Source organism: Maylandia zebra, linkage group LG1 (genome assembly GCF_041146795.1).
Source record: "Maylandia zebra isolate NMK-2024a linkage group LG1, Mzebra_GT3a, whole genome shotgun sequence".
NCBI classification, from domain to species: domain Eukaryota; kingdom Metazoa; phylum Chordata; class Actinopteri; order Cichliformes; family Cichlidae; genus Maylandia; species Maylandia zebra.
Window position 1 is genome coordinate 22,923,243 of NC_135167.1, and position 25,015 is coordinate 22,948,257.

Below are 25,015 nucleotides of genomic sequence, written 5' to 3' on the forward strand. Positions count from 1 at the left end.
TACTGCTTTCATTAAAATTGTTCTCCAGAATTGCTCAGTGGCGGTTCCATATAGGGAAATATATCATAGCACTTGTTCTTGTAATGTATAATTATTACATTGTGTTACACATAATATTATATACCATAATATATTTTATACATTTTTATTTGAGCAGGCTGGTTCTTTAAATAGATTCCTCTGCCAATGTGACTAACCAGAATCACTACTTCATGACTACTTGAGATGGTGCTTATCAAATGAATGAGGAATTTAACTCATGTTGCAGAAGAAGGAACTCACAGGGGATAAAGGCAGGGGAAAGCAAATCACGAAGCTAATTAAATGAATTGCCTCATTATTAAGACTGAGAAATAATGATATTGCACAGAAACACGTGGGAAAAAATGTAAATGTCTGAATAAAAGCATGTTTAGGTGTATGTTTTATTTTGTCAGGGGCAGATATGATGTATCACAGATTATCTTGCAGTATTAGACTGCGTTTCACTTAATTATCGTATCATGATTGCTGCTGTGCGAAATGTATTTTGATGGCAGTGCACTGCAAGTTATTTTTCCCTGTGTGGCGTCCTGTGTATGTTCACGTCTTTGTTTTTGTTTTTACTGACAGCCCAAATCTGCAGAGCAGATTCTCGAGGCTTTGGATTCTGGCAATCGAAACAGGACACAGCACCCGACTGATATGAACGCCACCTCTTCTCGTTCCCATGCTGTATTTCAGGTAAGCTAAATGACCAGAAATCATCAATAAATTAAGATATAAATACTAATGTTAAATATAAATAGAAAAGTTACGTTTTTTTTAAAGACTCCTTATCGCTCCAATCATGTAACAGTGTATCAGACTTTAGTTTTTGATAACCTTGAATGAACTTTGTTCTATTGTTTTCCTCCAGATATATTTGAGACAGCAGGACAAAACTGCCAGCCTCAATCATAATGTATGTGTTGCCAAAATGAGCCTGATTGACTTGGCAGGCTCAGAGAGAGCCAGTGCCACCAACGCTAAAGGGGCACGCTTACGAGAAGGCGCTAACATCAACCGTTCACTCCTCGCCCTGGGAAATGTCATCAATGCTCTTGCTGACCCAAAGGTGAGTGAAAGTGAATGTACAAGGGACTACTTTACAATCACAGCTGTTTCTGAGAGCCATTTAAAACCTTTTAAAAAGCTTAAAAAAACTTAGTAACATTAAAAAAAACAATGAGTTGATAATATTGTTTCCTAACTGGCAAATAAAAGGTTTGGATGGTTACTATAAGGCAGCACCTGATGTTTTAAAACTGTAATATTGCAGTAAACAGAACCCTTAACTATAAGTATGCTCAACTCATTGTACACGTCTCGGCTTAAGCGGCTGCCATATTGCAGAGTACAAGGGTTGAATATGTTTGTTATAAAAGGAGACATTTTTGACCTCAATTCTCAAACCCAAAAATCTATACAGGCCATAAAACAGCCTTTTAATGCCAATTATATTAGATATTAGATTTAGGATTGTTTAATTTTTATTTTTTTTAAAGAAAATAATTTCCAAATTTTAAGATAAAGTATACATTTCTTATCTTACCTTACTAGCCTTTTAGGTTATATATATAGGCTCTATATATATGTTTATTAACATTACTAATAGGGCTGGGCGATATATCGAGTTTTTTAAAAATATCGATATATTTTCATACGAGATATAAGATGTGACAATATTGTTTATATCGATATAGTATATGTTACGTTATAATTATACTTGTGGAGCCGCAAGTTTGCCTCTCTTTCGTCCACTTTTGTCTCTACGCAACGTTACTCGGCCTCGCCTCTAGTGATGGGATTTTTTTTTTTTTTAGAGAACCGGCTCTTTCGGCTCCGAACCGGCTCTTCAGGTTGTTTTGTTGCTTTAATTAATTTATTATTAACAACAATATAAAATTATGCACAAAAGGAATTACTAATGAAAAAAAAGAGTGGATTTATTTAGATATGTTTATATATAAATATATGCGGTGGTCCCAAGAGACAAAGCACGTACAAACTCCAAAACACATTTATTGCGTTAACTGAACTTCCAAAACAGAGCTACCTAGATCACTTATATTACACAATTGAAAGCATATGTATATTGTTTTCACGTTCTTCTGAGTTTTTACGTGTTTTGGAGTTTTTATGTGTTTTGTCTCTAGGGGCCAAAAGTAATTATACTTTTATTTATTCACTCCACATAAAATGTAATATTACAAAAAACAACTATTCACATTTCTATTACTATTTAAATTTTCAGCTTTTTCCTTTTAAACAAATTTAAAGTGAAATAACACAAAACACTGCAAACCACAACACAATTAAATATCATCCGCAACTGAAAATAGTTGTGGATCATCACTATACCTTTCTAATGCTGGGCAGACACTGTGCGATTTTTTTTTTTTTTTTTTTTTTTTTTTTTTTTTTTTTTTTCCTCCCAGTCGCGTGATTCAGCTCCTGCTCAAACTGTACGATTGACTCGCAGGGGTTAGAAGTTCATAGGTCACGATGCAGGGTCTCACACTATACGACCCGATGCTCTGATGCGACCTGAGTGCTCACACTGTGCAAACATAAAATGAAGGTTCTAACAGAAATGCTGTCGCTCGCTCTCCCTCTCTGTCTTTCACTCACTCACACAGACACGCACACCACCACCATCAACTTTGCTAAATTGCTAATGAAAAACATTGATCAGGCAGCTGTGATTGAGCAGCAATGTAGATCCAACTATTTTCACGGTTGTTGTGGTCGTGATAATTTTGTGAGGCCACATCGAAAAGGCTCGGATGAGCTTTCCAAAGTTCTACAAGTTGTGCCTCCATCGCTTGTGTCCAGATCACACGCTGCACTGCTGTGCTGCGCCGTCTTTTTCACTGACATTTGTGTGAGAAACTGCGGTGACACGCTCACGACGGTTGCAAGGATTTCAAACAGGTTTGAAATCCTCACAACCAAGCGATTGATGATCGGGAGCTGGTCGTGAGGTGTTAATCGCTTCTCGTTACCCCACGTATACTACACGACGCACAATGAAGGCTAAAATCGGGCCGATCGCCAAAACGGTCGCACGACTCAAAAATCGGCTCAAAATGGGCCAAAAATCGCACAGTGTAAGCCCAGCATAATGTGACGTTGTTGACCCTGGCTCTCTTTCTCTCTCTTTCCCTCCCGCTCTGTTCCTGTCAGTGTTGGATAAGTTACTTTAAAAAAGTAATTAATTACTTAAGTATGTTAAATACAAAAGTAATTAATTACTTAAGTATGTTAAATACAATATTGATTATCTAATTACTGTGTCTGAAAAATAACTTAATTACTCAATAAGTAATTTAACTAAATACTTCTTAAAATCCCTATAAACCTTGAGTGGACAAACAATAGAAATTAAACTCTTTAAATAATAAATTTTTTTTTTTAAAAAAACATACGAGTCAACATGAAATAGTTTAGCCTTTTAGCTTTCTGAATCATCTTTATTACATTCTATAAAAAAAAAACATTCTTTAATAATTACATTTTTTGGTAAGAAATGTAACTTTCTTTAGCAACATATCTGAATAACAAAAAAGCTTAACCTAACAAATGTTAAACATGACATGTATCACGCTGTAAACATTAAAATGTTTTAATTTTCAAAGCAATGAGTAACATATTCATACATAATGTATGTAATCATGTCATGTGTTTCAACAAAGTGAAGTTAACTCTGACCTTTGGTTAACAAACAGAATTCCTCTGAAACTTCCTCAAACCAATGAGCACCATATTTCCTGCATGCTGTATGCACTCACGTTTTCCAAAAACCTTTTTGTACTACTTAGTTGTCTCGTTTTTGAAAAACTTGTTTTATCTCATTAATGTAAGTCTCTCAAAGCGTTCACTTGACAGTCTGTTCCTTCTGGGTGTAAGCACAAGATTGCTGAGGCTAAAAAGCCTTTCGACTGGTGCGCTTGATGTTGTGGCTGTGTTGTACCTCAGTGAAATGTCCTTAATCCTGGGAAACTGGCTAAGAACACCCAGCTCAGACCCAGCAGATTTCAAATATTCCATCACCTCTGTTTCAGCAGAGTAGATACAGTCGCCCTCCTCAAATGAAAAAAAGTCATCAGTGGAGTCAGCAGGGTTCTTGTGATCTTGAGCAGGTTGTTGTCCTTCAAGAGACAACCCACGGCACTCTGTAGTAAGCATTGCCCTAACCATGTCTTTTTTCTCTTCTTCTCTGATCCAGCGTAACTTAAATTTAGGTAAAGTGACTGCAGCCAGGAGAGCTTCTTTATTGTCCATCATTGAGGAAAAGCGCACCTTGATCACCTATGAGACAAAAATATGTCAGACACTTCACATAAGAGCATGATAAATAAAACAAAAATTTATTTTAGGGTAAGGCCACATATATATATAAAAAAAAAAAAAAAAAACACCCAGCACGCCCCTTTATCCTTCAAGCTCGGGTCCTCTACCAGAGGCCTGGGAGCTTGAGGGTCCTGCGCAGTATCTTAGCTGTTCCCAGGACTGCGCTCTTCTGGACAGAGATCTCCGATGTTGTTCCTGGGATCTGCTGGAGCCACTCGCCTAGCTTGGGAGTCACCGCACCTAGTGCTCCGATTACCACGGGGACCACCGTTACCTTCACCCTCCACATCCTCTCGAGCTCTTCTCTGAGCCCTTGGTATTTCTCCAGATTCTCGTGTTCCTTCTTCCTGATATTGCTGTCATTCGGAACCGCTACATCGATCACTACAGCCGTCTTCTTCTGTTTGTCTACCACCACTATGTCCGGTTGGTTAGCCACCACCATTTTGTCCGTCTGTATCTGGAAGTCCCACAGGATCTTAGCTCGGTCATTCTCCACCACCCTTGGGGGCATCTCCCATATTGACCTCGGGACTTCCAGGTTATACTCGGCACAGATGTTCCTGTACACTATGCCGGCCACTTGGTTATGGCGTTCCATGTATGCCTTGCCTGCTAGCATCTTGCACCCTGCTGTTATGTGCTGGATTGTCTCTGGGGCATCTTTACACAGCCTGCACCTGGGGTCTTGCCTGGTGTGATAGACCCCAGCCTCTATGGATCTTGTGCTCAGAGCTTGTTCTTGTGCTGCCATGATTAGTGCCTCTGTGCTGTCTTTCAGTCCAGCTTTGTCCAGCCACTGGTAGGATTTCTGGATATCAGCCACCTCCTCTATCTGCCGGTGGTACATACCGTGCAGGGGCCTGTCCTTCCATGATGGTTCCTCGTCTCCCTCCTCTTTCTTGGGTTTCTGCTGCCTGAGGTATTCACTGAGCACTCGGTCAGTTGGGGCCATCTTCCCAATGTATTCTTGGATGTTCGTTGTCTCATCCTGGACTGTGGTGCTGACACTCACCAGTCCCCGGCCCCCTTCCTTCCGCTTAGCGTACAGCCTCAGGGTGCTGGATTTGGGGTGAAACCCTCCATGCATGGTAAGGAGCTTTCTTGTCTTTATGTCAGTGGCTTCTATCTCCTCCTTTGGCCAGCCTATTACCCCAGCAGGGTACCTGATCATGGGCAGGGCGTACGTGTTGATGGCCCGGATCTTGTTCTTACCATTCAGCTGACTCCTCAGGACTTGCCTGACCCTCTGCAGGTACTTGGTGGTTGCAGCTTTTCTAGCGGCCTCTTCATGGTTCCCATTCGCCTGCAGGATCCCCAAGTACTTGTAACTGTCCTCTATGTCTGCAATGTTGCCTTCTGGTAGTTCAATCCCCTCAGTTCTGACTACCTTCCCTCTCTTTGTTACCATCCGACTACACTTCTCCAGTCCGAACGACATTCCAATGTCATTGCTGTATAGCCTGGTAGTGTGGATCAGTGAATCGATGTCTCGTTCACTCTTGGCATACAGCTTGATGTCATCCATGTACAGGAGGTGGCTGACAACTGCTCCGTTCCGTAGTCGGTATCCGTAGCCAGTCTTGCTAATGATCTCACTGAGGGGGTTCAGGCCTATGCAGAACAGCAGTGGGGACAGAGCATCTCCTTGGTAGATCCCGCACTTGATGGTGACTTGTGCTATGGGCTTGGAGTTGGCCTCTAGTGTTGTACGCCACATCCCCATTGAGTTCCTGATGAAGGCTCTTAGGGTCCCATTGATCTTGTACAATTCTAGGCATTCCAGTATCCAGCTGTGGGGCATTGAGTCATAGGCCTTCTTGTAATCAATCCAGGCAGTGCACAGGTTGGTCAGTCTGGTCTTGCAGTCTCGGCTGATTGTTCTGTCTACCAGTAGCTGGTGTTTTGCGCCTCTGGTATTCATGCCAATTCCTTTCTGTGTCCCGCTCATGTATTGACCCATGTGCCTGTTCATCTTAGCCGATATGATGCCTGACAGGAGCTTCCATGTAGCACTGAGGCAGGTTATTGGTCGGTAGTTGGAGGGGACCGGTCCCTTCTTGGGGTCCTTGGGGATCAGGACCGTCCGGCCTTCAGTTAGCCATTCCGGGTGTCTCTCGTTAACTAGCAGCTGGTTCATTTGTGCTGCCAGACGCTCGTGGAGTGCAGTTAGCTTCTTCAGCCAGTAGGCGTGAACCATGTCGGGCCCTGGTGCTGTCCAACTCTTCATACTGGAGACCCTTTCTTGGATATCTGCCACTGTGATGGTTACTGGACCCTGTTCAGGGAGGTCGCTGTGGTCTGCCCTCAGATCCTCTAGCCACTGAGCATTGCCGTTATGGGTTGCATCCTTCTCCCATATGCTCTTCCAGTATTGCTCCGTCTCCAGCCTTGGTGGTGCTGTTCTCTTATTGTTCCCTTGCCACTGAGAGTACACCTTTGCTGGTTCTGTGGAGAACAGCTGGTTTATTCTCCTGCCTTCTATCTCTCTGGTGTGCCTCCTCAAGCGGCTGGCCAAGGCTGTGAGTCTTTGCTTGGCAGTTTCCAAGGCCTCAGGTATGGACAGCTTGCTGTATTTCTTAGGCACCTTATTTGTCGCACCTTGCTGCAACTCCGTTAGTTGGCTAACCTCCATCCGTGCTACTTTGATCTTGCCCTCTAGCCTCCTTCTCCATGGAGGGTTCTGCCCCTTGTCGCTGTTCAACTTGTAGCCAAGCATCTCACTGATCACTGCTGCCGTATTGTAGATCAGCTTGTTAGTGTCGGTAATCGTGGTTGTAGGTATTGCCCGTAGTGCTGCATTAACATCATCTAGCAGACCTTCTGAGGGTACTTCACGTAATCTTGGTAACCGGCTACGGGGGATCCAGGTTTCAAGCTTGGCCATGATCCTATTTTTCAGGTCAGTTCCTCTCGCACTCAACGATCCTTCTCCTATCGCACTTGGGGCTATGTACCCAATCTCGGGGGGTGATGATATCGCCCCCCTGACCTGGCGTCCTGACTCCTCCTTGCCGTAGCATTTGTGTTGTACCTCGTCAATCTCTAGCTGTGAGAGCAGTCCCTTCTTTCGAATGTTGGAACACTGAGTTGTTTCGCCGTCATTGTGGATGTTGGGTATCGAAGAATCCATAGGTCCCTATTCATGTAGCCCCTTCCGCCGGGGTTACTTGCGTAGTAGCATTCCAACAACGCCCTGTTTTCGTCTCTTGCCCACCGATGCCTTCTTGTTCCAGTAGCCCACTTTTCGTCAGGGTGCCCTGGTTCCTCAACACCTGACGCGGACCTTGTTGATCCGGGCGACGTCCGAGCCGGCATGCCTTCATATTTATCTGTCTCGCTCATGTCTGCGGTAGGCTTGCTTAGCATAGGGGGTCTAGCCTTTGGACCCTTACTGGATACAGACGCCCCCAGGCAGGAATCGAACTTGCGATCCTCTGTTCCAAAGGTGTGTAGTCTAACCACTATATATATTAGGGGTGCAACGATATTCGTATCGATATTGAACCGTTCGATACAGTGCTTTCGGTTCGGTACGCATATGTATCGAACAATACAATTTTTTTCAATTTTTTTTTTTTTCAATTTTTTTTCAATTTTTGTGTCCCGTTTGGATCTATAGCCATCAGAATTGTTGTCTTGAGGCCAAGAAAGATGCCAAGAGGATTTATTTTAAGTGGATCATCATATTGGTCCATTTGATTGACCTTTATTATAATTATGAATTTATTTTATTTTCAGTTGCAAACGGGACAGACATGACTGTGGGATAGGACAGGGGGAAAGAATGAAAGAAAGAGGGGGAGAGAAAGAAAGAAAACCAAAGGGGAGAAAAAAAAAGAACAATACAAAATTTGTAATTTATTTTATCAACTTTCCTTCTGACGATGCTGTCTGTGTTGAGCGCTCAGTGAATCTGCATTTGACTACTCCGCCTAGGCTCGAGAGTGCAGCCTAGGCGGAGTAGTCGAACGCAGATTCACTGAGCACTCAACACAGACAGGATGGTCAGAAGGAAGAGCGCAGGGCAAGCTAGCGAGACAGAAGTGGACCTCCCCACCCTCATTCAGATCTGGCATTTGGAATTATTTTGGTTTTCATGTGACGTATGACCCTGAAGGTAAGCGAGTCATGGACTAAAGTAAAACAGTATGTTGGATGTGCCATGCAATGCTCAATTACATGGGTGGGAGCTAGTGTGTTAGCGCAGTTAGCTCATTAACGTGTTGGCCGTCTAGCCCCTCTGTATAGGGTAGCTCGTTAACGGAGATTTGCCGTGTTGTGGCGTTAAGGTTATTTCAACGAGATTAACCTGAAAGCACTAGTGGGAACACAACGAATATGACTGCACATTTACACCGACATCATCCTAGTGCAAAGACAAAAACAACAAGCATGCATGCTACAAACTTTAGCCGAGTCATTTAGACAGCTGTTAGCACAGGATTCTCCTTATGGAGACCTGATATGTTTAATATGCTGCTGAGAATATAGCCCAGAAGAAGCGGATAGTATAGCTTTTATTTTGGAAAGAGACATTTCTCTGTAATAAACTCTCTTTTCCAAAGATGAGTGATTCCTCAATCAGATACAGGGCTCGCAATATCGCTAGCCCGACGTCCCGGGGCTATCTCTCCCCTGCCTGTCGGGCTATTGTAGGAAGGAAAAATATATGTCAATGCTTTTGCATTCTTTCAGAAATGTAGCTGGGTAATTATGTCATTGGGTGAGCCACTGTCAATATGTGACATATTGAAATCGTGTTTGAATTTGCGCTTGTTTTTTTGCTTTCACTTTGCAATCCTGCGAACTGTGTATAGAGAGCGACAGCACTGATCTGTGAGTGATGATAATTTGTGCACCAATTCCTCTGACATCGTCTTATTAATCGTTAGCTTACTATGCAAACATGACAAGTGAAATCTCCCGCAGCTTAAACATGTGAGAGGTTGATCGCGCAGAGAATCGCTGAGCTTATGTGAGTGCGGCAGGATATATATTTCACTACGATGACCTGGATGATTGAGAACCTTCACAGACAGATATATATTTTAGTTCTGCTGAGCCAAATAAGACAGGTCAGGGTGAAGAAGTGACAGCCAAAGAAAAGCTTACCACAAAACGGAGAAGTTATGACAAATCAGACTATAAGGCAAAAAGAAAGTGCAGCTTTATGGTTTCATGGACAAAAGAATTTCTGTGGCTGCAATATGACGAGCTAAAAAACAACACGCACAAGGGTTAGGGTTAAATTTAAAAACTGTACTTTTGTGTTAAAATATATATTAATAATTTTAATAAATGACAAATTAAAAAGGCATGAAATTTTTTTTTGTATCGAAAAAATATCGAACCGTGACACCAAAATATCGAACCGAACCGTGAATTTTGTGTATCGTTGCACCCCTAATATATATATATATATATATATATATATATATATATATATATAGAAACAGTTACTATGAGTTTTTTCTTGAAAAAATTATCTACTAACTCTGAAGCAACAGAAGAACGGTTTGCTTTTGTCCACATTGCAGAACACTTTGAAGTTGCACTTCTGTAGATGAATTTTGCCTCATTTGCTTGAAGCCATTTCTCAACATCATGAAAAATTAAGTTCAGTGTGTATGATGCACACCTTAAGTGTGGAGGGAGAGAAAACTGTCCTTCAGATTCTGTGGAGAGGGTCTGCTCTTCATCTTCTTCGGATTCCTCATCAGAGTCTGATTTTTGGAACATTCTAAAAGCTTTGATAAAATTAGAGTTCAGTCCATAAGCCGAATGTACTTGCTCAATTTCATTGCAGATGACATCATATGTGTGTCTCCCTCAAACTCTTTTACATGCTAGCGCTGCATGTCCTCATACAAAAGTAGAAGGATCAATCCAATGTGCCCTCATTCCGAGAAAACTTTTGTTATGGTTGGTCCAAATGTCAGCAGTTTGGAAATATATTCCAAACTCTCGAATGTCCCTTTAAGCTCCATTTCCATGTCAGCATAACACTTATCTAAGTAAGTAGAAAACGTTTTTCGATCGGGCAGTGCTACTTTTTTGCCACACACAGGTATTTTGTTTAATATGCACCTAAAAGACGGAGACTCTACAGTACACAGCGGTAGCATCTCTTCTGCAATCTTTTTTTTTAAGCTCACCTTCAGACACTTTCTGTGCTGCTGAAGTAAAAAATTTTGCCTGCTTAGCAGGAGTTGCCGCGGTGTTATCCATGGATGATGAACAAGAATCACTCAGAAGGGTTTGTCTGTGCTGCCGTGTCAGGTGCTTCAGTAGATTACTCGTGCTATTGACAGCGGCCGATAGTTTTTTCTCCCCAGGACATAGTTTACATATTACTGTAATGTTCTTGTCTGCTTGTTTTAGAAAAGTGAAGTGACGTGAATATTTCCATTTCATACAGTGGGGCAAAAAAGTATTTAGTCAGCCACCGATTGTGCAAGTTCCCCCACTTAAAATGATGACAGAGGTCAGTAATTTGCACCAGAGGTACACTTCAACTGTGAGAGACAGAATGTGAAAAAAAAAATCCATGAATCCACATGGTAGGATTTGTAAAGAATTTATTCGTAAATCAGGGTGGAAAATAAGTATTTGGTCACCTCAAACAAGGAAAATCTCTGGCTCTCACAGACCTGTAACGTCTTCTGTAAGAAGCTTTTCTGTCCCCCACTCGTTACCTGTGTGAATGGCACCTGTTTGAACTCATCATCTGTATAAAAGACACCTGTCCACAGCCTCAAACAGTCAGACTCCAAACTCCGCCATGGCCAAGACCAAAGAGCTTTCGAAGGACACCAGGAAAAGTATTGTAGACCTGCACCAGACTGGGAAGAGTGAATCTACAATAGGCAAGCAGCTTGGTGTGAAAAAATCAACTGTGGGAGCAATCATCAGAAAATGGAAGACATACAAGACCACTGATAATCTCCCTCGATCTGGGGCTCCACGCAAGATCTCATCCCGTGGGGTCAAAATGATCATGAGAACGGTGAGCAAAGATCCCAGAACCACACGGGGGGACCTGGTGAATGACCTGCAGAGAGCTGGGACCAAAGTAACAAAGGTCACCATCAGTAACACACTACAACGGCAGGGAATCAAATCCCGCAGTGCCAGACGTGTTCCGCTGCTGAAGCCAGTGCATGTCCAGGCCCGTCTGAAGTTTGCCAGAGAGCACATGGATGATACAGCAGAGGATTGGGAGAATGTCATGTGGTCAGATGAAACTGAAGTAGAACTTTTTGGTATAAACTCAACTCGTCGTGTTTGGAGGACGAAGAATACTGAGTTGCATCCCAAGAACACCATACCTACTGTGAAGCATGGGGGTGGAAACATCATGCTATGGGGCTGTTTTTCTGCCAAGGGGACAGGACGACTGATCCGTGTTAAGGACAGAATGAATGGGGCCATGTATCGTGAGATTTTGAGCCAGAACCTCCTTCCATCAGTGAGAACTTTGAAGATGAAACGAGGCTGGGTCTTCCAACATGACAATGATCCAAAACACACCGCCTGGGCAACAAAGGAGTGGCTCCGTAAGAAGCATTTGAAAGTCCTGGAGTGGCCTAGCCAGTCTCCAGACCTCAACCCCATAGAAAATCTGTGGCGGGGGTTGAAAGTCCGTGTTGCTCGGCGACAGCCCCAAAACATCACTGCTCTTGAGAAGATCTGCATGGAGGAATGGGCCAAAATACCAGCTACTGTGTGTGCAAACCTGGTAAAGACCTATAGTAAACGTTTGACCTCTGTTATTGCCAACAAAGGTTATGTTACAAAGTATTGAGTTGTATTTTTGTTATTGACCAAATACTTATTTTCCACCCTGATTTACGAATAAATTCTTTACAAATCCTACCATGTGGATTCATGGATTTTTTTTTTTAACATTCTGTCTCTCACAGTTGAAGTGTACCTCTGGTGCAAATTACTGACCTCTGTCATCATTTTAGGTGGGGGAACTTGCACAATCGGTGGCTGACTAAATACTTTTTTGCCCCACTGTAAAACAGCCACTCGCTTCAGCCGAGTCCGACATCTTCTGCTTTAGAATACGACTGGCGCGAAATGACGTACAGCTGTAATACAGCGATGTTAAAGCGGCAGTTTACTTCTACGTTTAGAAGATAAATTATTGAAATTAAATAATGATTTTCAGCGAGTTTAATTATTTTACAATGTAACGCAAGTACATTGTAAGTAACTGTAATTAAAATACCTAAAAATGAACAGTAATCAGTTACTCTACTTTTTCAGTGGAAAATTAATTTAATTACAACGCGTTACACCCAACACTGGTTCCTGTGCTACTGCAAGTGTAACTACCGCCCCTCCCCCCTCTTCCCAGCGCAAAGCACAAGGCTCGCGTGCGGAGTGAAGCGGAAAAAAATTGTGAGAGAGAGGGTGAGAGAAAGAAAAGAAAAGAAAAACCCATGGCTCGCGATAAGGAGCCGGCTCGCATCGTTCACGTCAAAGATCCGGCTCCAAGAGCCATTTCGTTCGCGACCGACACATCACTATTTTCCGATGAGCTGTCATTAATCACAGGCTATAATGCTGCTGCTGGTACCTTTGTTTCAATAAATTCACGCTTCAAAATAAGAAGTCTCGGTAGCACTTGTTATATTCTTATTATGATGTCACACTATTAAGCATTAGAAAGGTATTAGTACGGTATTAACAAGTGCTTAATTCATCATTTATATATCATTACTCCTCCTTAGTATTCCATTTATAAATACAGATATGTTTATCCATCTGATACTGTTGCACCATGTACAGCTATCACTGCTACTATATCACTGCTAGTAATAATCATAAGCATAGTCATAATAATATATCTGTATTCACAAATGGCATACTGAGGAGGAGTAATGCTATTTAAATGATGAATTAACCACTTGCTAATACCTTAATAATGCTTAATAGTGTGGCATTATTTTAAAGTGTAAATTTATTGAAACAAGGTACCAGCAATACTATTACATCCAGTAACACAACATAAGTCAAATATAAGCACAAAAGTATTCTAAGTAGTGTTTTCCCTGCGAATTTGAAGCAAGTATAAAAGGACAACTTAACACTTGAGTTTAACAATAATTAGAGTAACTTAATAACCATGTAACTCTGGAGCTGAAGAATATTGTTGCATAATAAAACAGAAAATAATTTTCTACCTGGGATGTTGTCTCCAGGGTTGAGCTTTTTAACCAGCTGCTTAACGCCCTGCTTTTCCCACCATATAACTGCATTAGTAATTTCCATCCACCGTTTGCTCTTCCCGTTATATGCACTACAGCTAACGAGCCCTCGGGTGCAGTCATTTGTTTACATCTGGGTAGCACATCCCTACCTCTGAGTATCTCCTCTTTCAGAACCTGGTTGTACTGGACAGCATTTTTGTCTCAAGTGGTGAAACAAGTTTGCTGTTTCTACCTTTAGCAAGTATTGTGCTGCTTTGGAGGCTGTTGTAAAGGCATGGTGTTGCCATAGCAATGATATTGAGATATGGCATTTTTATATCGCATAAAGTTTATACTGGTATTACTGTGGACAATATAATATGCCACAGCCCATGGTGTAAGTATAAAGCTGTATGGGCCACATTGAATCCTAACTTTATTTGTTACAAATCAGTTTAATAGTAGCTTATTCTGACACTAAACAAAGAAATTAATACCGCCTAACAAATGGTGCATGTGGCGCAGGACACAGGATTGAGACCTTTGAGCTTGGGAAAGAGAGGAACTACTGAACAATTTTCAACTTAAGTGAGCTATACCAGCATTAACAATTATGCTTAGGATAGCATGCAAGCTAATGTTTTTTATTTGTTCGTTTTTACAGGCTTTTTTGTTATTTATAGTTTATGGGTGCTAAGTTTCCCTCTTCACTATAACAAAGTTAAGCATTATGTGTTCAGAGGCACAAAAAGTTGAAACGTTCACAAAACGACGTAGTTGGTGCAACAGTCACAGACGAACGTAACTAATGTTAAATGCTGTTTTAACTTACAGATAACACTAACCCATTGAAGTGTGTACAACTAAGTATATAGTGTACAAAATGAAGGTGTGCTAATAGACTTCTCTAAACTAGAACCACTAAGAGTATTTCATTAGTTTTGTTTAAAAATGTACAATTAATTTGTGAAACTGATATCTGGCAACTTTTTTTTTTTTTTTTAAATAGAAATTTTGTGCAAGCATTACATTTAACACTGGATCTACATCTCTTTGGTTTAGCATTTCAGAGGAATATACTGAGAAAACACATACTTTTTTTTATGACTTACCACCTTTAGCGAGTATTGTGCCAGGTATAAAAAAACTGGTATAAAAAAGTTACATTAAGGAGTATTTATAAAAATGTCTTCATTTGGAAACCGTAAATACAAATAAATAATACAATACAATTCAGTATTTTAAACAATACTATAATAACTAGCAAGACTAAAAGAAAATGCAGTTTATGTCATGTATAGTTTACTTCAACAGTTTTACATTCTGAGTTGGCTCTATTGACTTCACTTACGTAATCATCAACAACAGACTCTACAACAGTGTTAACAGGTATATTTATTTATAATGTTTATTTATAAGGTTTATATGTAGATGTCTCCATAAATAGAAATGGATACAGTGAACATAAAATATATTTCAGAAGGTCAAACTTTTAACCTTATTATTCCTTTGCTGTTCTGTATTTATAAGTGAAAAAAATAATGTTAAGATTTTTGTGGTTGTAGGTACATAAAGTTAACCAATAGTCTCTATATGAAACAGAGTGCCTGTGAAGTACAGAGTCAACTGAGTATTTGGGTATTATTTCATTCCAGTTGCATACATTAACCTGTCAAGCAGTGTTCTCGTTTTACACACAGTCTCAAGGGACGAGGCGTAAGCAGGCCACATGCATTTAGGAAGTGCTGTGCAGATCTACCACAGCCATATTGAAATGTGATCCAACTTCAACAGGTTACTTCATACTTGAGTTAAAGCAGTGTCCTTTCATGGGCGCTGTCCAGTTAGAGTCATACCATCCCACCATTTTTGAGTGTTGCAGTCATGCCTACAATGCCCAGCATTCGTTTCACATCCTGTCGCCATGGTTATTGGTGTTTCACTGCCTGCTGGTGGCAGATCAAGAATTCATGTTGTGGCCATTGTTTACAGGAAAGAATGTCCTCACTTGTGTCTGGGATGACATGCCATTTGTTTGAGTGAGAAGAATGTGTGTACTTGCATTTGGGCTGCTCAGTGTGTCATCTTCATGCTATGTTGCACAGAGGTTTTTGTTGTAAGTTGTTTGCCCTAGGCAATGTCCGAAGTAATTCAGATACATTTTACGATGCACCCTACTCTCCAGCTTGGCCTTCTATCTACACAAGGCCACTGTTTCGTGGTCATGAAAAGGGGACTTTCTGAAACTGTTGTAGAATATGGATATATTTGAAAGTTCATTTCTCGTAGAAGGGCAAAGCTAGGCTTTATTAAAGTGTTGACATGAGCCAGTTAGGGTATGTTGTAGCGGGGTACTTTACTATCAACCCTAGCTTTTTTTTTTTTTTTTTTTTTCTTTCTTTTTTTTTTTTTTTCATTTTTATTACAGAGAAGGTGCATCCTTTGTCAATTTTTAGCTTTTAGATATAAGGATATAATCAAATATGATCTAGTAGGGTTGGGCCATATCTTACCGTTCACGGTAATACCCGTATAATGTTAGGCAATGATAAGAAAATGAAATATTGCAATTAGAGCAGGGCGATATGGCCAAAAATATTTATCACGATATACATTTGAAAATTTGCGATAACGATATAACTGACGATATAATTGATGCGAGACAAAATACTCCACAACATTACTAGCGCAAAAAGACAACCTTCCATTAATTTTCACTTAAACAAGAAGCTGGTTTTTATGTACATTAAAGCTTTATAAAAATGTAACAGTGCAAATGCAAATTCCTTGCTGAAAGTTTAACCAAAAGGCATTTCCAGTAGAAATGGGCTGACATATCCTGAGCATAACCATATATAATATCCACTGAAGTTAAAAAGAGGTGCTTTGCAACATTAAACTGTAGTGTGCAGTACGTATTTTTTGGACCATAAGGCACATTGAGCTAAACAAAGCAGTTAGATAAATCAAACTTTATTAAACTCATTCTTCTTGCTTCCTCCACTTCTGTACCATTGATTCATTGATGTTGAATTCTCTGGCAGCTGCTCTATTCTGTCTTGTCTTAATGTTGGTTTAAAATGGAGCACTGTAACAAAAAATAATTTCCCCCAGGGATCAATAAAGTATTCTGATTCTGATTATTCCCATGTTGTTGCAGTATATTAATGACTAGCCTTGTATTGTGGATGGATTATCTCAGTTGTTCTCCTGACTGACGTTTGGTCCGTTTACAGCATCCTGCCATGCGATTGCATTTGTCTCTAACCATGAGGAACCTTAGTGTTCATCCTCCAGCTTCACTGTTTATGTTATGCTAACATAGCTGTGTCGCTAGCGATCACGTAGCACATCATTATATACCAGCTAGCCCAACTTCAGTAACCCTACAAACGTCACTGCTGTTTAGTTTCCTGCCTTCATTTATGTTGGAAGTGATAGCAGAGCTGTACGTTTGAATTTTTTCAGAAATCTCTCAGTCAGAACATGCTATATCATGCTTAGGTAACTAGCGAAACTAGCGAGCTAACTTCCGCTAGCTTCCTGCTAACTTCTAACTCCGTTAAATGTAATAAATTTTGTTTTCATGGATGCCTGGAAGTTAAACTGAATTGTTACACCTGGTAAAGCAGCAATGCTGATCGTTTTATTAAAGATGAAAGAATTTAGACAGTTAACTCTCAGTGATGCTGCAGTGTTTGTTTGACCTGAAGTGTACTGAGTTTAGGACCCAGATTACTCCCAGATTTAAGAGCATCTTAGTCCGACAAATACGACAATAACGACGGCCGCTTGCATGTTCTGCAAAAAAAATGTGCTTTGTTGTGTATCTGACAGACAAACACCAAACCAGTTCCACATCACTGAAGTTAAACCATTTTTACAAACCAATTCTGGTTCATCTGTTTCACTCAACAATCGGCCATGTGCGTATGAAAACAAAGGCACTGCGCATGCGCGTTTTACTCATATTCTATCGCGATATTTCATTTTCCTATCGTTGCCTAACATTATACCGGTATTACCGTGAACGGTATAATATGGCCCAGCCCTAATTGCAATAGAATATGGGTAAAACGCGGATGCGCAGTGCCTTTGTTTTGATATGCACATGGTGGAAAAAGCATGGCGGCGACAGAGAATGAGAAGGGTGAAAGCGGATTGATGAATGAAGCAGATGAACCAGAATTGGTTTGTAAGAATGCTGCAACTTCAGTGGTGTGGAACTGGTTCGGCTTTCATCCGTCAGATACACAACTGGCCATTAAGGTGTCGCAGTTAAATACAACAAAATAAAACCAGTACTGGTACCATAACAAAGAAGATTTATTCATAACACACGCGAAAAGACCCAGGGAAATCAAGTTAACGATTTAAAAAAAAATAACGCTAAAAACCCTGAAAACCATTAATTTCACACCCGAGCCTCAACTCTCACGGCCCGGTACCAAACAATTCCGGTCCGGGGGTTGGGGGCCGCTGATGTAAAGCACGCCGCCACTGGACTCTATAGTGGTACAAATTTGATCTCTAGACTGATAGATAAGTAAATTACCAAATGTAAAATTGGTAAAGTTGACAAGGGATTATGCTGTGGGACAGGAACTGGGCTACGTCATTTCGTTGTAATGAAAGGAACTCGTAATGCTTCAGCACATCAAGACATTTTGGATAATTTCTTGTTCGCAACTTTATGGGAACTTTTCGGGGATGGTCCCTGTCTGTTTCAACATGACTGTGCACCAGTGTACAAAGCAAGGTCAATAAAGACATGGATGACTGACTTTGGTGTCGAAGAACTTGACTGCACAGAGTCCTGACCTCAACCTGCTAGAACACCTTTGAGATTAATAAGAGCGGAGGCATGCAACATCACTATCTCCCCTCACAGACGTACTTCTTGAAGAACAGTCCCGTAAATTCCCAATAAAAACATTTCTAAACCTTGTGGAAAACCTTCCCAGAAGAGTTGAAGCTGTAGCTGCAAAGATTAAGCCGACATATCATATTAAACCTTATGGATTAAGAATAGGATGTTACTCAAGTTCATATGCATGTAAAGGCAGACGAGGGAATACTTTTGGCAGTATAGTGTAGTTTAGCTTCTGCGACTCAGAGACACCTGTAGCAGCAATTGCTTGAAGTACTTGTTTTCTATATAAATTTATCGGTCTCACGTTATTTTGGAGGAATTTCGGTCCACTTGGCTTTTACGATGTCGCTTCAGTTTATTGAGGTTTGCAGACATTAATTTGTGCGCAACTCTCATAAGGTCAGTTTGGGCCAAGCTGTAGCTATTGGACAGGTGGCCTCACATTCGATTCAGGAATACTTTAGTTTATAGAAGTGTTCATGTTCGACTCAATGACTACAGAGCGCCCAGGTCTTGTGGCTACAAAACAATGCTGGACAGTTGGTATGAAATATTTGTGCTGATATGCCATGACTCTGTGTATTATGGCCAAACATTTCCACTTTAGTATAGTCTATTCAAAGCACATTGTTGCAGATGTCTTGCGCTGTGATCAGATGGGACTTTGCAAGCCTAATTGTGCTGCCACATTCTTTTTAGAGAGAAGATTCTTTCTCTTGGGAACTTTTCCAAATAAGCATTATTTTATTGTCTTTTTCAAATTGTACTGTCATGAATTTTAACATTTAACATGCATGTCAGGTCTCTGACCAGAGTTAACATGTCAAATGTGTGATTGGGAAATATCTTGAGTGTTTTCAGTGGAATGTTCGGAAATTCCCAGTTTGATTGGCAGCAACAGTTGCTTCTTTAATGTCATTATTGATTTTTTCCTCCTTGGCATTGTGTTAAGAAACACCTCACCTGCTAAGAAGACGTAAAACGTTTGCTTTTAGAGAGGTGCTCACATTTGCTGATGATCATTTAATCAAATGCATTGACTGGCAGCACCCAGCTGCTACTTACTGTTTTAATTCATACGGAAACTGTAAGGGTGGACTGTTTTTCGCGCACTGCTGCTGCATTTTCGTTTAGTTTTAAGTAAATAATGGTGAAGTGAATAATATGTCATGTGTTCTTGTTCATCTGAGGTTGTTATTAGCTAGTTTTAAGACCTAGCAAGAACCACATGATTTTTATTTAATTATGTGGCTGTACTTTTGTTGAACAATGACTATAATACCATTTTACCATTTTGTAGCACACCCAAGTGTAGTGGATGGGTAGCTCTCTATCAGAAGTGCAAAAAGTAACAGCTGCCCCCAGCTTTCTCTCCCAGCTCATGTCATTATTATGCACACATTACACTTTGCTTTGATACAACCTTTTTAACAGACCTCCACATATGGGATATGGATCGTCTCCACGTATCCCATGTAAGCAAACTTTTTCTTCAACTGTGTTTGTATGTGTTAAAGAAAAGAGATGGATCAATAGAGTGACTGGACCATGACTTTTTCTGAAGGATATTGTATTTTTAACAAGAAGAGCCTCGGCTAACTTTCCTGTTGTTTTGATATGTAAAAGGTGTTGGCTTGTTTCCAATCCTGCGAATGTGAATTTGGTGTTATTTCGTAGCTACTTGCAATGTTTAGATGAGTTCAGATTCTTATATTCACCTATAAGTTGTGGTGATCATTTTGCACAGACTTAATAATAATGAAATAATGAAATTAAAACAAACGGTTGGAGTTTGGCTGACATATTACCTTCTAGATACTGACTTTGGAACAACTTTGAACTCCTGATCTTATTAAAACGGTGATTTTGTTTCCCCCCAAAAAGGCACGGTTATCCTGAAACTCCCAAGACCTGACATGAACAATGGCTGAATCCAGATGTTATCTTTTTTTTTCTTCCCAAAGAGAAGTGGAGGCACAGCTGTGGTCCCTAAAAGAGACCATTTTACACTCCTCTTGCTAACTCGTCTTTAATGTGACTTTCTGCAGTCCCAATGCTCACGAGACTCTGACTCACCTAAGCAGCTGTAGTTTATCTGCTGCCATTATTAAGACTTGAGCTATGTTCACAGACCAGCTGAGAAAGATTTCAAATCTAAAATGAACACTCCGTGCTGAATTTTGTTCCCTTTTAGGTTTATTGGTCCCCACCAGACAGTGAAATGTCAATAAGATTTTCTTGTGGCGGGTGTCCAGATGGAGATGCATCCTAGGGCAATTCCCATGAAGGGTTATTACTCTGCATAAAGTATAAATAAGGTTCAATCAGGTTTATTTTTTGTGTTGTTTTGTCTAATTAGTAAAAATCTCAATTCTGAGTTTGTTCCTTTTCTTTTTTTATTATCATTTTTTTAAGTAAGCACAAGCTTGGAGAGTTTCCTGTGTTTTCTGGATACTTGTCTATCTACATTATAAAGAAACCTAACCCTTTTTGTGCCAACCCTGATTTTTCTCATGTGTTTCAGAGTAAAAAGGCTCATATACCGTACAGAGACAGCAAGCTGACGCGGATACTTAAAGACTCCTTGGGAGGCAACTGCAGGACGGTTATGATTGCCAATGTTAGCCCCTCTTCCAAATCATATGATGACACCCATAATACCCTAAAGTATGCCAACAGGGCTAAGGAGATCAAGTCCTCGGTTAGTGTTCAAGTCATATTGTGTTATGGTCACCAGTTGTAATCCTAGCTGTGATTCTTGGACCATGAATATACAAAATGACATTATATTAGCCATCCGTTTTTCTCTCTACCTTTACCTTGACAGCTGAAGAGTAATGTTGTCAGCTTGGACAGTCACATTGGCCAGTATGCTGTGGTCTGTGAGAAGCAGCGGCAAGAGGTAAGACAAAATAACAAACAGGACAACTAATTACTTTGTATTTGGACAATCGGACATGGTCATGATAAGTCCTGACTGATATCAATGTTCTATTTAATCCCTAAAGATCATGCAGTTGAAGCAGAAACTAAAAGAATATGAGACGAAGAGCACGGGGGCTGGGGCTTTTAGCACAATCTCTTCCCAGAAGCAAGAAGAGTTCAAAAGGTAAGCAAGTCCATGAGCGTGACTCAGAGTGTAACTTGTTACTTTATGTGTCATAACCACTTTTATTGTAAAGCGTGTAACTGGAATGAAGACAATGATTCAGGCAGAGAGCTTGTGGCCTGCATTTGCTAATGTATCGGACAATAATGACGCATTATGTGGTTTTGTAAATGGTTCTGGCAGCTGTAGATCCATTAGATTCTATAAAGAAGTGGAACAGGGAACGTAAGGTGTAATTGGGTGTAGTGGGTCAGGTTGTATAATCAAGAATGATATCCCAATTTACAGCATTTTTAATGTGGCCCTTTGTCTTTGTTCATTGGCATTTGTGGTAGATTAAATATTATGAAATTAGCTTATAGCAATGAGCCTTTTATTAAATCTGCTCAGCAGCTTGAGAATATATTGAGCTGCTTGATTCAAGATTTATACTAAAACCATCACTTGATGGAATAAAATGAGGTCAGTGGCATAAATATGCTGTCTTGAATTGGTATGCATCGTACAAAGCCTTTATATGAGTTGCTAGATCTGCGTTATTTAATGTTTACATTCACTCAACTTTTAATCAGCGTTGGCTCCAAACTTATTGACAGCCTGTCAAAGAAGTCTCCAAGGAGGCATTCTGAAAACTTTGCAGACAGCACCCCACAATTCAAGAACCAACATGGCGTGTTATTTAAAAACAGCATGAGGATGTTCCAGTTTTTGTGTTTAACGAGTCTGGCTTTGAGTGTGGGCATATTTCAGTATCTTTGATCTAATGGCCAAATATAATAGCAGGCATGTTCAGCCATAACCCTGATGCCTTTGGCCTCTTTGAGTAGCTATGAAATCTCCTCTGTGTTCAAAATGAAACCATTATTATAGACTTGTGAAATTTATTGCTCAGGACATGAGACTCATCACTGTTATTCTCCTATAGGGTGCAGTTCTAGTTTAAGAAGTCTTCTAGAAATGATGGTGCATGCTCGTTGTTATTTTATAATTTAATAAATAATAATAACATATTTTGTTTATTAGGCTATTAGGGTGGGCAGATGTAGTGTATTCAGGTGGGTTTAGCTAATCTAGAGCTTTAAAAACAAAGCAAACCACCAAAAAACAACTTTAAATAGCACGCAGCATTGTTCAAAGATGAGGTATGAGTTAAGGTGACTACATCCCTACTAAATAGGCTATTAAATGACATGTAACGAGGATGGTCATTTCCACCTCCATGTGGGTTTTTTTTCCCTTGGACTCTACTAGAGTAGTTTTGCATCACCTACAGGCCTCCCTTTAAGCTCACTGTCTTCTGATTGGCTACTCCTGTCAAACAGAAGATTTTAACAATAGATAGGGATTCAGGTGCTCATAGTCAGGTAGGTGGGATGACCGTATGAAGGAAGCTCTTTTTGATGTCAGAAATATCCAGGAGTAGAAAAAATGTGAAACAAGTATTAGTCTGAAGCCTGAGCTTTTTATTAACGCAGGGATTGCTTGCACATGCACTGACTTTGGCCATCCACCATTAGCTCCACTTTAAAGACAGCCACTTTACAAAAGGTACCTTTGAACACCAGACCTCGGAATCACAGTTCTGCATGAACAGTCGAGCAGTTTTTATGTAGCTGTTGTCTTGCGGCCTGTTTTGCTCTGTGTATTTTCTGATAATTAATCTGGGGTTTTGTAGCCGATTAAGAAAAGTGGTGTTTAGTTGCAAGACATCACTGTCACCTTTCTCCAGTACTTCCGGAGGGTTTCTCAAGGCATTCCCAGTCCAAACAAGATTATCTAGAATTCCTAAAGCTTTGTTTGGGTTTGCCTTTGGATTTAATCGGAGACCCTAACAACCTCCACAGGCCCCTTTTTTAAGGAAAAGTGGCTGGTATTTAACTGCAGATGCATTCTGAATGTCTCCACCCCTCATCTCGTTCTTAAAGGAAGAACCATGTGACGAAAACTCCTTCTGGCACTTTGCATCTGTAATATCATTCATAGTGTCAGCACGTGGAGCTCCTGACAGTCAATTGCAAGACTCGTGTTACTTTATCTAACATACCAGTCTACCTGCCAGTCTCCCAAGCAAAATTCACCTCAGTGATAAACAAGAAGTAAAGATATTTGATTTCCTTCTTTTGGAGAGAAGCAAGTAGTTCCTAAATAAATCTGTGCTGTCTATCTTTTCCTAGCAGAGTGTAGAGGAACACACCCGAACTACTGTGAATGAAGCTAGTAAAATCCACATTTTAATTGTCTTTCAACGGTCACCAGTGACAATTTGTGAAATGATACAGGATGGATTTGTGACGGCAGAAAGTCTATGAAGAGCTTGTCCTCAAGTTTTTCCTAAACATTATCCCAAAGCTTAAATGCACTCTTAAACCAGGAGTGGCACTTTTCATGTATCGCACATGAAAACTGTTGCTAAAATAGGAGCAAAGTGACTTTGTTTGGCCCAAGGCAATCCTACATGCTTTGTATGCCGACATAATGTTGGTGTGCAGTGGCAAACACCAGCTGCTGTTTATTTATTTGTATGTGCCTCCATGCGTATATAATCACACTTAGGCCTTTAACAGAGTTTTTGAAAGCTGACCTGTCCACAATGTACTGAAAACAAAGTGTGTGAGCCAATGATAGCAGTCCTGCTAAATTCCTAATGAAATGAGTCCAGCCCACCTTGTTTCCCTGATCATTTTTACTTTTAAGCAGCTTGTTTTTGTTACTCCCATGAAATGCTGTCCCTTGAAATCTGCGCTTAGGCCTCCTGGAAAACTGTTACTTCCTGGAAAACAGCGCGTCTTCAGTGATGACCTCATGCTGCACTAGTGGGTATAACAAGTCCCATTAAAAAAACATTCCACCCAAATAGCCTTTTTCCCTCCTCTTTACTGATATACCACTGGTTTAATTGTTGGGATTAAATGTGTAATGTATAGTGTAGGAAATGCATCAGAAAAAGACACAAATACACTTTCTCACAGCATTTAGAGAGAGTTCTTTATTTATTTTTATGGGCTTTTCCCCCCCTTTGGATTAAATCTGCAATATTGTACTAGCAGATACAAGCAAATTTAACATCTGCAACATTTCCTCGTGATTATTTACCTTTACTCATCCCTGAACTCAGTGCAAAGGATATGCATTTTAATAATAATAATAATAATAATAATAATAATAATAGTGATCGACAGTGTGACAGCAATTAACTGAACTTTCAAAAGAAAGCAGAATAAGTAAAGGGCCCACTTGGCTCTACATTTAAAGTAACTAACTAAATATTTGTTATTATGTGAATTATGATTATTTCTATGCAGACATTTTATCTGTCGGGATTTGAAATTTTTGGCACTGGACAGTTTTGTATTCTGAAACATGGATAAAATTACACAAATATGCAGTTAGTTGGTGTCTCCTGGGACCAAGTTATGCTAGCGCTGATTAAAATTGCTATAATCCACATTAGATAGA

The 25,015-nt window shown here is 40.2% G+C and overlaps 1 protein-coding gene across 3 annotated transcripts in view; it reads left to right on the forward strand.

The window, feature by feature from the left end:
• The window catches only part of kif18a (kinesin family member 18A), a 46,122-nt gene that overhangs the window by 6,879 nt on the left and 14,228 nt on the right, over positions 1 to 25,015 (forward strand). For all 3 annotated transcript variants that reach the window (XM_024799894.2, XM_024799893.2, XM_024799895.2), the window contains exons 5-9: positions 613 to 723; positions 899 to 1,096; positions 20,975 to 21,151; positions 21,278 to 21,352; positions 21,459 to 21,559. In XM_024799894.2, the coding sequence (XP_024655662.2) occupies positions 613 to 723; positions 899 to 1,096; positions 20,975 to 21,151; positions 21,278 to 21,352; positions 21,459 to 21,559 (662 nt within the window). The remainder of the gene's footprint in view (positions 1 to 612; positions 724 to 898; positions 1,097 to 20,974; positions 21,152 to 21,277; positions 21,353 to 21,458; positions 21,560 to 25,015) is intronic.